The sequence below is a fragment of the Capra hircus genome, chromosome 11 (genome assembly GCF_001704415.2).
Source record: "Capra hircus breed San Clemente chromosome 11, ASM170441v1, whole genome shotgun sequence".
NCBI lineage: Eukaryota > Metazoa > Chordata > Mammalia > Artiodactyla > Bovidae > Capra > Capra hircus.
In genome coordinates this window covers 72,507,296-72,522,493 of record NC_030818.1, presented here as the reverse complement: position 1 = coordinate 72,522,493, position 15,198 = coordinate 72,507,296, and the positions used below count along the sequence as shown (strand labels likewise).

The following is a 15,198-nucleotide window of genomic DNA, read 5'->3' as shown; positions in this document are numbered from 1 at the left end:
CAGGCGGTTGCATTTGCCTTCACTCGTCCAAAGGTCTCTTAACAATCAAACAGCACTCAAGGCGGTCAGAGTCCCCTGATGAGGACAGTAGGAGGATTGGACCGAATGGCCACGTGATGCTGGAGGGAAGAAGCAGAAAGGGAGGCAGAGACCTGTGTCCGCAGCCCACCCCTCTTTGACTGTGGCTTTAGACAAGTGATGTTGCCTCTCCAGACTTTGGCTGCCTACAAGTGTGTTCACCTCCCTGATGTGCTTGCAGATTGATTTTGTTCTTTCATGTTTCCCTTGGTTAAGAGCCCACCCGGCCTTACGTTGACTACATACTTTGAAAATCTGAGGTCATCAGGGGGTTTCTCCAATAGCCATAAAAGTTTATAGATCGCCCTTCTTCAGTAAGAGCTGTCAAAAAAAAATTTTTTTTTATGTTTTAAAGAATTTTTATTGGAGTATAGTTGATGTAAAATGTTGTATTAGGGACTTCTCTGGTGGTCCTGTGGTTAAGACTCCATGTTTCCACTGCAGGAGGCATGGGTTCAATCCCTGGTCAGGGCACTAAGATCCTGCATGGCACAGTGCAACCAAAACCTTAAAAAGTGTTTTGTTTTTGCTGTATAGCGAAGTGAATCAGCTATACATATATCCACTCCTGTTTAGATAGACAGATAAAAGGCCTTTGTAATGGCCTTTTCTTATAGGTCACTACAGAGTATTGAGTAGAGTTCACTGTGCTATATAGTAGGTCCTTATTAGTTGTCTATTTTATATGGTAGTGTGTATATGTCAATCCCAACCTCCCAATTTATCCCTCCCTTCTTTTTGCCCCCTAGTAACCATAAGTTTGTTTTCTACATCTGTCTTCTCTCTATATATATATATATGATTTCTATCCCATAATTCAAACTTTCATTGAGAACTGACATGCTCCAGGAACTGGATCCGTCAGAGAAAACCAGAGAGACAGGTGTGTAAGGAAGGAGTTGGAGCCCAGCACAATGTTTCCAAGTGAAAGGCCTTTGCGGGGGGCAGGGGGGGCGGGCAGTGGGGCCAAGGAGAGCGGCTCAGTGCTCAGAGCTGTCAGCTCCTTTGGAACCCGTGTCTCAGAATGAGCAGGTGTCTTCCAGGCTGGGAGGGGAGAGAGGAAAGTCATATTCTAGGAGCAAGGAACAGCTGGTGAGAGCACAGAAAGGTGTTAAGTGTGGAACTGGATGATGAATTCAAGAGCTGCAGGTGAGTAGGTTGGTTTGCTGGCCATGAGTACAACACAGAGAGCCGCAAGAGACAAGGCCAGAGAGTGGCACAGGCCCCTGGGTAGTGCTGTACCTTTTAGGCTTTGCTGAGCCACTAGAACTCCATCCTTAGATAGCAGGGTGCCAAAGGAGTGGTGAAACCCAAATTGTTTAGAAGGATCACCTGGTTGTTATATGGAGACAGGTTTGACTAGCGTCAGGAGGCACTAAAGGCAGAGACTGGTAAAACAACACCCACTGGGGACTTCCCTGGTGGTGCAGACTCCATGCTTCCAATGCAGGAGATGCGAATCCAACCCCTAACCAGGGAACAAGTGTTCCACATGCTGTGTGGTGCAGCCAAAAAATTAACAACAAAAAACTGGTTAATTAGGGTCTAAACTAGAGAAGGGCTTCCCTGGTAACTCAGATGGTGAAAAATCTGCCTGCAATGCAGGAGACCTGAGTTTGATAACCTGGATCAAGAAGCTCCTCTGGAGGAGGGCATGGCAACCCACTCCAGTATTCTTGCCTGGAGAATCCCACAGACAGGAGCCTGGCGGGCTACAGTCCATGGGGTCTCAAAGAGTAGGACACAAGTGAGTGGCAACACTTTCAAACTAGAGAAACGGTGGAGAGGATGAAGATCGGAGACATTCAAAGAGTAGACTTACATTTTCGAGCCCTTGGCTGTTGGATGGTCTATTGTGTAAGCTGTCACCAAAGACTGGGTCTCCTGGACCAGACTTCAGTCCACCCTCATCACCAGTGGACCCACCGAGCATCCCCAAGCACAGCTCCAGCCAGCCAACTCAAGGAGATACTGCCTTAAAGGTCTGTAGACCCACATCAACCCAATCTGCCTGTTGCTGAGAGTTAGTTGTTACCTTTTCAAGGTAGGCAGGAACTCTCACCCAGATTCTGGAACAGCCAAGGGGGAAATCACCATGGGCATCACAAAATCAGAAGTCATGAGTACAAAATAGTGTTTGTTTGCTTTTATTTATAAAATGTCAGAGGAGGAAAGGGCCACCAAAATTTGATGCAGAATATTATTCTCAGGTTCTGTTCCTCATTCTAAGGTAAAGACTTGGGTTCCATTGCCTCTTGATGCAGTGAATAGAGTTCTTGATTGTGAATCCAGAGTTCCAGATCTGGCTCTAACTAGTGGCCTAAGAAGCCCCTTCCTCTCCCAGGCATCAGTCTCCTTGTCCCATGGATAAAGGAAGTGAGCCAGATATATTCACAGGCGTCTCCAAGCATCAGTCTCCTTGTCCCACAGATAAAAGAAGTGAACCAGGTATATTCACAGGCATCTCCAGGAATCTATGGTCTTTTTTCCTACTGATGGTCCAGAGATTCTTCTGTGCTGACCAGCAAGAGGCACCAGGGACTGTGGTTGGGGCTCATGCATGCTAAGTTGCTTCAGTCATGTCTGACTCTGTGACCCCATGGACTGTAGCCCACCAAGCTCCTCTGTCCATGGATTTTGCCAGGCAAGAATACTGGAGTGGGTTGCCATCCCCTCCTCCAGGGGATCTTGCTGACCCTGGGATCAAACCCACCTCTCGTGTCTAACCCACAGTGGCAGGTGGCTTCTTCACCACTAACACCACCTGGAGCTCATGGTCTACCTTAATACCCAAAGAAAAGGAGCCCATTTAGGCACAGAGTTCACTCATAATTCAGTCACACACTGCCATTCAAAAAGGGTACCTGGCCAGATGCCAGCCCCAAACCCACATATATACAAGGACTGGCCCTGACCTCTCCAGAAATCAGAATTCTTGTCCTTGGGCCAGCCTCCCATTCTCCCAGAAGTGCCAAATCCTGCTCTGAGGATGATGGTCCTGGTGTCCATTCTGATCCTGACTTTGATGCTAGATGCGTCCCTTCACAATTAAGTAACTTGTTTGTCTTTCATATTTTCCTGGCTCTCCATGGCCAAGTGCAGTTCACAAATTACTTTCATGTGTGCAGAGAGCATATCCTAGGGATCATTAACTTGCTGAGCTCACTGAGCAGTATGTGGGTCTCCTGCCACCCCTGCTTAATTGTTCGGGGGTTTTTTGCTAAGAAAGCACTGCTTGGCCTCGTGGTTAAGTAAACCTGCTCTCTCGAGTAATCATTAACTTACAGGGGTCTCCCATATTCTACTTAAAACCCCCTAGTGTGATCAACCATTTACTTACCTATTTTCTACCTTATTTTCTGTTGTTACTCAGTCACTCAGTAAGTAACTACTAGGGATGCAATGTTGTGCTAACATTTTTGCTCAGTCCCTCAACTGTATTCGACTCTTTGCAACCCTATGGACAGCAGCCCGCTCAGCTCTTCAGTCCATGGAATCTTCCAGGTAAAAATACTGGAGGGGTTGCCATTTCCTACTCCAAGAGATCTTCCAGACCCAGAGATCGAATCTGTGTCTCCTGCATCTTCTGCATGGGCAGGCAGTTTCTTTACCACTGAGCCACCTGGAAACCCACCTTATTTTCTACTTACTTCTAATAAGGCAAAGAAGGCACTCGAGGTCTAAAGCAAAATGAGTGAAGATTTGCTTTGTCTGACTAACAGGTCTTGAAGACTAGTATAGTAGGACTTCTTGCCTCTGTGTCACTGAATAACAACCATCCTTCTGTCATTTGACTATATCTCAATGGGTTCAACCAAACATTCCTTTCCTTCCCTGCCTCCCCTACCCTTTCCTTTCCCTCCTCCCATATCCTTCCTTTCTTTCTCTCCTCCCTTTCTTTCTTATTGTGGTAAAATATACACAACATAAAATTTACCACATTGACCATTAGTACGAGTAGAGTTCAGTGGCATTAAGTACACTTACATTTGCTGTGCAGCCATCACCCATCATTCATCTGCAGAACTTTTTCATTTTACCAAACGCCAACTCTGTACCCATTAAACAATAATTCTCCTTTCCTCCCTTCCCCCAGCTCCTAGCAACCACCATCCTACCTTTCCGTCTCTATGAATTTGACTATTCTAGGCTTCTCATATAAGTGGCATCATACAATATTGGTCCTTTTGTGTCTGGTTTATTTCGCTTAACATAATCCCTTCAAGATTCATCCATGTTGTAATATGTATCCAAATTTCCTTGCTTTGTAAGGCTGAATAATATTCCATTGTATGTGTATACCACATTTTATTTATTCATTCACTTAGACATTTGTGGCTATTGTGAATAACACTGCTATGAGCCTTATTGTACAGATACCTGTTCAAGCCTCTGCTTTTTTTTTTTTTTTTGGAATGTATATGCAGAAGTGGAATTGCTAGATCATATGGTCATTCTATGTTTAATTTTTTGATCCACTGCCATACTGTTTTCAACTGTGACTGCACCAATGTGCATCCCCACCAACCAGCAGTGAATAAGGGTTCTCTAAAATCACTGATATTGTAACATTCTTCCTGATTACAGTCACAGGTTACTATAGAACATCTAGGAAATGTAAAACAAACAAAAAAAGCATAATGTAAAACCCCCTTTATTCTAACTGTCTAGTTCTATATTTGCCCTCAAGCATATCCCCCAACAGGAAGGGAAGGGATCTTTTCCCTTGGGATGATTCTATTGAAATGCTGGAGCGTGTGATCCAAGAAAAGAGCTGAAGACTGCCCTGCTTGATCTTATTGTCAGAGTTCCCATCCTGGCTGTCCCACGACCCTAATCATTAATAGCGTTCAGGATGAGATAGTTGGATGGCATCACCGACTTAATGGACATGAGTTTGAGCAAGGTTCGGGAGTTGGTGATGGACAGGGAAGACTGGCGTGATGAAGTCCATGGGCTCTTAGAGAGTCGGACATGCCTGAGCGACTGAACTGAACTGAGTTAATGCTCATTTCTGAGTCGCGTTCGTGGGGTGTTCCGGGTGACCCTAGTCTCAGGAGAGGCACAGAATAGTCACATTCTCCTTGGGCCTGTCTCCGAGTCTTTAAAAGCCAATTTAGGATTAATAGAGCAAAACGTAAAATATTTGCCGCAAAGTGATTCGTCTAGAGAAAAGCGTTCCACACACGTACGGTCTACAGTCAGAATGGAGCTTTCTTTTTACGACCAGAAGCCACGGGACTACCTGGGTCTAATCCATCAAACATGCGGGCCTCTCCAAGCGAGCGGAGGGCGGAGTAGTTCCCGCCTCCTTTCACTTCTGCAAGTCTCTATTGGTTAGTTCCTACCGTCGATCCGCCTCATCCCCGCAGTCTCCTCCTATCACCGCCGCCGTTAGCCCAGGAGCGTTCCGAGGCAGCCACTGGGAGTAGCTGGATTCGGTTTTTAAAAAACGCCGCCACTGAATTGGCGGCGGTGAGGGCAATTCGAATAGCACCCAGCCGGGGCACGCGGCCGGGACGCCCCGGCCCTCCCAGCCTCTGTCCCCGGACCCAGAAGATCTAGAAGGAGCCGAGGGGCTGCAGCCCTGCTCGCCCGCCATGGGCCCGCACCGCCCGAGACGCAAGCCCGAAACACCAAGGAGGCGCCCGGTGAGCCCGGCTCCCGCCGCCCGCCGGCCTGCCCGGTCCTTAGGTAACCCGCCACGATCCCTTTTCCTCCGAGCCGGTCTGCCTACAGCCTGTCTGTGAGGTGGGTACGGACCCAGTCCGCGTGCTCATTTCACAGACGAAAAGCTGAGGCTCCTTGCTGATATGGGATCTAGCCCATTCTCCCAATCCCGGTCCATTGGCCTTCCTCTACAGGGGGCAAAGCAGTTCTGTCCAGTACGGAAAGTGAAAGTGAAGTCGCTCAGTCGTGTCCGACTCTTTGCGACCCCATGGACTGTAGCCTACAAGGTTCCTTCGTCCAAGGGATTTTCCAGGTGATAGTCCTGGAATGGGTTGCCATTTCCTTCGCCAGGGGATCTTCCCAACCCTGGGATCGAACCCGGGTCTCCCGCATTGTAGATAGACGCTTTACGGTCTGAGCCACCAGGGAAGCTCAGTACGGAAGCAAGGTCCAAAACCCGGAGGGGACTGGGGAAAGCAGTTTCAAGGAGAAAGGACTGGCTTAGACATTCTTGATACTAACAGCATGGGTTGACTGCTTACCACTAACTAGGCATTATGTTAAACTCTTTATACGAAGTTACTTAAATTTATATTGTGCCCATTTTACAAATGGGACAACTGAGGCTCAGACAGACCTGCTAACTTGAGCAAGGTCACCCAATCTGTTCCCGCAGACAGGATTTTTTAAAATCAGTGTTTGTGCTTTTTTCAGTCGCAAAATTATTGGCTACTTTTGGTGACAACTTCACAAGTTTTGTGACAACAACAGTTCTGCTTTTAGAAGGTGCCTGTTTAGGTATTTCGGTGGGGGTGGGGGGTGGGGGGGGTTTCCTTCAGTGAGAGGCTGTGTTGGGCCTTAACCAAAGTGCCCTAACTCAACCTGTTCTCTCACCTTGTCCTCTTGCAGAGGTATATGCCTGGAAAGAAGAGTGGTCTGTGGTCCTCAGTTTCTGTGCTGTGGTCTGGGGGATGGGAGACCTAACCATCAGCAACCGCTTTACTTGTCTCCTGCTCCATAGCTAAGAGCAGGGAGAAGAAAGTGTTATCGGTTTTTTGTAGATGTTGCTATAGGATTTTTTTCTTTCCTAAACATAAATAACCTTTGCAGCTAGCGAACTTGCTGAATTCTCTTGTGAATCCTGATAGTCTTTTAGTTGCTTTAGTTGAAATTTTCAAGTGAGCTATTATATTATGTGCAAGTAATGACTTTTGAATCGGTTTTTCATTTTTATACATTTTCTTTATTTTATTGTTACTGAGGCCCTGAGACTAGTGTTGCCATGTGTCTGTTTTCCTCTCTTCCCAGTGACCCTTCAACTCGTTCCAATCCGCCTTCTCATAACCACCACCGCTGTGTCTAGTGCCTTTGAACTACTCCTGTCAAGGTCACCGACTGCTTTTGTGTGGCCAGCTTTATTAGACATGCCTGTGTTCTTCTCTTACCCTTCTCTTACCCTTCTCTTCTTTCAGAAGCATTCGACACAGTGGGCCATTTCTTCGTCAAAACCCTCCATCCCCCTGACTCCGTGATACATACACTCTGTAATTTCTACTCAGTGGTTAGTGCCTGTGCCATCTCTCTTGAGCAAGTTGATGTTGGACTTCCGTGGTCTCCTTTTTCTTTCTTTCCCTTCCCCGGGGGGCTCATCTCTCCTTTTGACTCCAGTAGGACTTAACACTCTGACAGCTCTCACATACATGTTTAGCTCCAGCCCGGGTCTCGCCTCTACCTACCTATGTCCTACTAGTGTGACTTTGGGGTATGTCACACTAGTTCAGTTCAGTAGCTCAGTCGTGTCCGACACTTTGCAACCCCATGGACTGCAGCACACCAGGCTTCCCTGTCCATCACCAACTCCTGGAGTTTGCTTAAACTCATGTCTATAGAGTTGGTGATGCCATCCAACCATCTCATCCTCTGTCATCCCCTTCTCCTCTGGCCTTCAATCTTTCCCAGCATCAGGGTTTTTTCCAATGAGTCAGTTCTTCTCCAAACACATCTAAAAGCAAACTTTTGGTTACTCTTCTCCTGCCTCTTCATCCTCAGTTTCCCCATTTCAGTAAATGGCACAACCTCCCACAGCCAAAAACCTGGAAGAGATTTTTCATTCTATGCCCCATGTCCATCCAATCCAAATGTAAGTTCAGGTACTTCTACCGCTACATTGCATCCTAATCATGCCACTTGTTGCCTTTTCTACTCCCACCAGCCTCATCTAAGCCCCAACCCTAAGCCAGCTATGACATCACTCCCACTCTTGTCCCTTTTCAGTACTTTCCTTACATAGGAGCAGGAGTGATCTTTAAATAAAAGTGTATCAACTCTCCGTCCTGCTTAAAGCTCTTCCGTGGCTTCCCATTACATTAGGATTAAGGTAATGTGTGAAAGAGTTGGCATTTAAATTAAGACCCTCAAAGGATCATCACTGAGGGTCAGTAGGACCCTGAAAGGATCATTTATTCATTCATTTAACAAATATTTATGTAGCACTGATCCACTGTTCTCCAGTTGCTGAAGATGACCACAATGGCCACAATAGACAAAAATCCCTGCTTTGGGGAGCCTGTTTTCTACAGTCTACTATTTGGCTTCCCAGGTAGCACTAGTGGTAAGGAATCTGCCTGCTAATGCAGGAGATGCAAGAGACAGGGGTTTGATCCTTGGGTTGGAAAGATCCCCCTGGAGGAGGGCGTGGCAACCCACTGCTGTATTCTTGCCTGGAGAATACCATGGACAGAGGAGCCTGGTGGGCTACAGTCCAGGGGGCTGCACAGTCGGACACGACCGAGCATGCATGTTTGGCAGTTTGATGGCCAGGTTGCAGCACACCACCTATTTTCCACTGCCTTTTACTCTATGACTTGACTCCTTTGCTCAGGCACATCCTCCCGTCCACTTGCTCGCCGGGGACGTGGAATCCTGAAGGAGATCCGAACTCTTCAGAAGACCACACACCTGCTGTTAAGAAAGACCCCCTTCTGCCGCCTGGTGAGTCCCAGGGAGCTCCCCGCAAACCCTTGTGCAGCCTCCTTTCTTTAAATTTCCCAGGTGTTGGGGCCCTGTCATCTCTTGCCCAAATGGCAAGGGACCTCTTCTATAATCTGATCAGGGACACTTCAGCTCCTGAAAACATGAGCCCTGCTGAAGGCAACTTCTCATTCTTTCTAGAGTTCATTTCTAACCCCCACCACCTTTGAAACTGTGCTTTTTGCTTTTGTAAAAGGAACTCTCATCCAATCAGCCTCTCATCCCTTCTCCTGCCCTAAGAGGTTGTCTCCTCCTCTCCTCCTACCATGACCAGGAGAGATGTGCCCATCTCTAACCTCCCTGGAGTTGACACCTAGTTAGGTGTTAGCTACTAGTTAGGTCCCAAGGTTAAGCACCAGGAAGGAATACCAGAAGTGAAGATTCATGGAGACTCACGGAGAGAGTCCAGCTTCTCTTGAGTTTCCTTTTCCCTTCTATTCTTCCCCTTGCTCCCCATCCCTGCTCTTTCACAGGCAAGAGAAATATGTGTTCAATTCACTCGTGGTGTGGACTTCAATTGGCAAGCCCAGGCCCTGTTGGCCCTACAAGAGGTAAGAAGGGGGTCAGGGGCCACTTGGGTGAGGGGTGAGAATGGGAGAAGGATGAGGCTGAATATCACCTCCTTGAAAAGAGCAACAGGGAACACCTCGAGTCTGGAGGCTGGACTCTGGTCTGATAGTAGTGGAATTCCCTGGCAAAGTTCAGTCTCGTGCTGTGAACAATCTTTCCTGTAGTCCTTTGAGCCCTTAGAGGCTGAGCTTTTAGCAGGTCTCTCAGCAAAAAGCAGCCCACGTCCCCTCGTCATTGTCAGTCTTTCTGCTTCTCTTTGTGTCCGCAGGCGGCAGAAGCATTTCTAGTTCATCTCTTCGAGGATGCCTATCTCCTCTCCTTACACGCCGGCCGCGTCACGCTCTTCCCCAAGGATGTGCAGCTGGCCCGGAGGATCCGAGGCATTCAGGAAGGGCTTGGCTGAGCTCTGGCCACCCGTCCGAGTCTCTGTAAGCGTTTCCTGCTCACCAGAGAGTGAGCAGACCTTGCCCGGAGAGCGTTCAACTTCCCACCACCAGGGTGGGAATTTCTCTGAAAGAAGCTTCCTTCTCCATCCTGACTCCTTTGCTGCCTCGCCTCCCCTTTGTTCTCTAGGAAAGCTTTGACCTAGTTTTAACTTGAATGTTTGGGATTCTGTGGCTCATGTCCTTTTGTACAAAGTTATTTTTCAGTTTTAATTTTGACTTCCCTGTAGCTCAAATGGCAAAGACTCTGCCAGCCATGCAGGAGACCTGGGTTTAATCCCTGGATCAGGAAGATCCTCTGGAGAAAGTAATGGCAATCCACTCCAGTATTCTTGCTTGGAGAACTCCATAGACAGAGAAGCCTGAAGGTCTACAGTTTGTGGGGTCACAGAGAGTCAGACATGACTGAGCAACTAACACACACTTATTTTTCAATTAAATAATGACAGAGTTCATCCTCTCTGTTTTTCAAGGATCAGATGACCTTGTGGGATTCTTTGGGTTTGATTTTTTAATTGGAAAATAATGGCTTTACAATGTTGTATTGGTTTCTGTGGTATAACAACATGAATCAGCCATAATTATATATATATATACCCCCTCCCTCTTGAGCCTCCCTCTCCTCTAGGTCATCACAGAGCGCCAGGCTGGACTCTGTATGTTATACAGCAGCTTCTCCGTAGCTAGTTATCATTCACACACAATAGTGTATATGTGATGACCTCGTTTTGATTGAAGAAAGTTCTTATTTTTGAAAATGCCTTGTTAGTTAATATGATTCCTAAATTTCAGGGTTGGTACCAGAGCTTCTGCCTGTAGCCAGCTCCAGATCCACGGAGTACAAGGTGTTGCCTGGACTTGCTCTCTCGAAGCAGAGCGTGCGAGTTGCTTTCGTAGTTAGTTTTTTTTTTTAGAAGAAGACTTCATGGCTTTCCTCTGTAACAGAGGTAATATATGAGAGAATCAACACATTCCAGAAATCCTGAGAATAATTTTCAGATGAAGAGACTCTAAGGTTGACTTCACTTTGCAAATTATTCATGTGACTGATGATTTGGAAGAGATCAGATTTTCTAGGTTAAGGGGGAAAAGGATATTTACTAATTATTTTAAATCTTCTTATACCATTTAAATTTTTTACCATATATATATATATTTACTTTTATTTAAAACATGATGGAAAAAAATAAGAGAAGACCAGTCAGTTGCATGGAAGAGCCTGGCGCATCCAGCGTACAAATCTCTGTCCTTCAGATTGACTTCATCGTTAACAGCAGAAGCAAGTTTGTATGTGGACTGTACCCGTCAAAAGATTATACAGCTTTTCAAAAACTCATTTGGGATGAAAACAGAAAATTGTTAAGGTTTGATGTTCTGGGTCCTTCTGGTAAATTCCTGCCAAAATCATTCAGAAATTCCAACTTGTAGAATTTATTTTATTTTTTATTTGCAAGTCATAGAAGATGTATCATAATTTATACTTCAGAATTTTTCATTCCAGGATTTTAAAGAGCCTTTTCAATGTTTTTATAGGTATTTTTATAACTTCCTTGTGGAGAGATAATAAAAATAATTCTTAATGAAAAAAACGTGAAGCAAAGTTACTGTTATACATAGATTATACTGTGTTCTTTGTGTGTTAGCATTAAATTCTTCATTTGGACACTTTGCCAACAACCACAATTTAAACAAGAGAATTGAGGGATGTATCTTTGCCTCCAGTGGAGTAGGGTATGAGCCGATAAAATCCTTGCCCTTCTCTTTTAACTGAAAACAGTTTAAGAGACTTCCAGGGAAATAGGAAGTACCATACTGTGTGTGATAATGATTAGTGAGGACGGATACTAATAACGATGTGTCAGCCAACTGAATTCAAACTAAAGGGAAGGACCAAGTTCTGTTGTTTGATAAATTTTAACCCTTTGTAAAAACCTTTTCCTGTTCAACATCAACTCATTTTTATGTAAACATTGGAATAAAGCTTATCTACGAATACATTTAAAGTTCTTGTCAGAGTGTTATTAATCAGAAGATTATGATGCATGCATGCATGCAAAGTCGCTTCAGTCGTGTCCGACTCTGTGCGACCCCATAGACGGCAGCCCACCAGGCTCTGCTGTCCACAGGATTCTCTAGGCAAGAATACTGGAGTGAGTTTCCATTTCCTTCTCCGTCAGGATTATACTCTTCCTCTAATTTTCTTAAAATTGACGCTTCTCTGCTCTCCTAAAATTGTGCTAACCAGGACCCCACTGCAACACATGGTCACATGTCACATTCAAATGCCAGGCAGGATGTGTGCTCAGCACCACAGAGTAACATGGATAGTAACCATACAATAACCTGAGAATCTGATGATACAATTTACTATCAACTTTGAGCACTTATATAGCTGATGTTGTTGGAGTTTTGTTTTTGTTTTCCCTACTTTCTGGGTGATTTCACCATCATTTTCTAACCTTTCCACTGAGTTTTTAATTTATGCTTTCACGTTTTTTAATATCTAAGAACTCTCTTCATTGCAGTGCGCAGGCTTCTCTTTGGTGGCTTCTTGTTCCAGACCACAGGCTTTAGGCCCACGGGCTTCAGTAGTTGTGACGCACAGGCTTAGTTGCTCTGTGGCATGTGGGATCTCCCAGGAACAGAGATTGAACCCATGTCTCCAGCACTGGCAGGTGAATTCTTATCCACTGTACCACCAGGGAAATCCTAGTTCTAGAATTTCTGATTCTTCTCCGAATTGTCATGTCCCTTTTTATAATTTCTAGCTCCTTGTCGAAAATGTCGAGCTTGGCTTTTATATCCTTTAACATAGAAAGTAAGTTGCTTTGCAGACTATGTCTGTAACTCTCCTAGACTCCCTATGAATCTGTTTCTATTTATGGCTTCTGTTGATTCTTGCTCATTCTTTTTTTCTCTTTGGTGTTGATTACACACGATTGTATGCCTGACACATCTATATGGGGAAATAATTTGAGGCCTAGAATGGTACCTTCCTCTAGAGAGGATTAGGTATTTTTTTTCTGCAGATGCTTAGAGGCACTAAACATTCAGAACCACGTTCAGTTCAGTTTTCGAGCCCAAGATTTTCTGAACCACCCAGATGATTCAAAGCCAAGGAGCTGTGTAGAAATCGCTTCTCGGGAGGTGGCAGGCGAGATTCAGGATGGGGGGACACATGTATTCCTGTGACTGATTCATGTTGATGTATGAAAAAACATCACAATACTGTATAAAGTATTTATCTGCCAAGTTAATTAAAAAAAAGAAATTGCTTCTCATTCATTTTATTCCCAAGGTACAGGCAGCCCTCCAAGGTCAATTTATCACTCTTACCTTAGCAGGCCTGCACTTCAGCCTTGTCTCCCTAACTCCACAAGGTTACGAAAAGCATAGCTCATTCCTCAGCTACATCCCCACAGGAAAATGTTAGGCCTCATCTGCTATTAAGCTCATCTCTAGATTTCCATCCTCTCTTTGATCTTGGATCAATAGTTCCTAATAGTCACTACCTTGTTAGCTGTTTAATGCTTTTAAGAGCAAAAATATATTTGTCCAACTTTGTCTTCAGTAGGAGAGTGGTCCAAATGACTACTGGCATAAAGACCAGATAGACCAATGGAATAGGATGGGGGGCTATAAATAAACCCTTGAATATATGGTCATATGATTTTTGACAAGGGTGCCAAGGCCATTAAATGGGGGAAAAGGTTTTCCAACAAATGTTTCTGGAAAAACTGGATATCCCCATGCAAAGAATGAAGTTGAAACCTTACCCACCACCATATAGAAAAGTTGACTCAAAATGGACCAAAAGCTCAAATATAAGAAAGACAATTACAAAACTCTCAGAAGAAAACAGAGAAAAAGAGGGTTTTTTTAAGACAAAAAATCATTAAGAAAGAAAAAAAAATAGGGCAAATACTTTACAGCATTGGATTTGGCAATAATTTCTTGGATATGACACCAAAGGTACAGGCAATAGAAAAAAATGAACATATTTGACTATGAAAATTAAGGATATTTGTGCAATCAATAGTGAAAAGGCAGAATTAGCAATTATTTGTTACATATATGCTAAGTCTCTTCAGTTGTGTCCGACTCTCCTTGACTCTATGGACTATAGCTCACCAGGCTCCTGTCCATGAGATTCTCCAGGAAAGAATACTGGACTGGGTTTACATATATATATGTATGTTGCTGCTGCTGCTAAGTCGCTTCAGTCGTGTCCGACTCTGTGCAACCACAGACAGCAGCCCACCAGGCTCCCCTGTCCCTGGGATTCTCCAGGCAAGAACACTGGAGTGGGTTGCCATTTCCTTCTCCAATGCATGAAAGTGAAAAGTGAAAGTGAAGTTGCTCAGTCGTGTCCTACTCTTAGCGACCCCATGGACTGCAGCCAACCAGGCTCCTCCGTCCATGGGATTTCCCAGGCAAGAGTACTGGAGTGGGGTGCCACTGCCTTCTCTGATATATATAAAATGATATAATGAGACAACACAGATTGAGGAAAATATTTGCAGATCATATTTGATAAGATTAATATCAGAACATATAGAGAACTAAAAACAACAACAAAAACTTGATTCACATATGAGAAAAGGACTTGAATAGAGGAATATGTTCCAACAAGAATGTTAGTTTTGTAATTCTAAATATTCAATAAAATATTTTCTCAAATTCTGTAATATGTTTTCCCAATGGGGGAAAAAATTGGACTCCATCCTCAATGTTTATACCCCAGCTGATAATAGCTCATTTCATTACTGGCTAAACTTTTTGATGAGAATATAGAGTCAGTTCCAAATCCCCAACCTCTAGAAGATTCCAGGAAATGGCTCCCAGAGAAAATTAAATGCAGCTTGATCCAGGACAGAAACAAGAGATGTGAATTTCAGAGTCTGAGTGAGCTGTAGAGAACTGGCAGAGTGCTTCTCCCTGGGCATTTGCTAAGTTCTGATCGGTGCCCCCTCCATCCCAGCCACGTGAGTCATTCTGGACACCCTCTCTGGTCTATCAACAGAAGCAGGGTCCTCAGGGTAGAAGGCAGAGGGTCAGATACTAGATGTCAATGAAGACTGTAGAGAGAAAGGATTGACATTCAGTCCAAATAATACTAAACCCCTTTGCCTAACACCTGTCTCTCCAAGCCTTGTTACTTTGCGTTTCCCCAGTTTACAGTTTGCACACAGAGTTAGAACTCACTCTCCTCCCTTTCATCAGATCTCACTCATATACCCAGAGAATTGAAACCCCAACTCTGCTATTAATAATAGCATAACTTACCTGAAACTTTTCGATAGAAACAGCAGCAAAGAACAGGAGGCAGCCATCAGACTGGCCACAAGAGACAGCATAGTTAGTTTGCACACTTGGGATAAAATGAGTTTTTTTCAAGCCCTTTCAT

The 15,198-nt window shown here is 44.7% G+C and overlaps 1 protein-coding gene across 2 annotated transcripts; it reads left to right on the top strand.

Moving 5' to 3' along the window:
* Positions 5,504–11,788, top strand: CENPA (centromere protein A). 2 transcript variants are annotated; one of them, XM_018055531.1, is made up of 5 exons: positions 5,504–5,772; positions 8,630–8,739; positions 9,252–9,329; positions 9,617–9,776; positions 10,584–11,788. In XM_018055531.1, exons 1-4 carry the CDS (start codon positions 5,679–5,681, stop codon positions 9,749–9,751), a joined length of 417 nt encoding a protein of 138 aa, XP_017911020.1. In that variant the 5' UTR covers positions 5,504–5,678; the 3' UTR covers positions 9,752–9,776; positions 10,584–11,788. The 2 variants fall into 2 exon arrangements, with proteins under 2 accessions (XP_017911020.1, XP_017911019.1); XM_018055530.1 differs by having other exon boundaries at positions 9,617–11,788.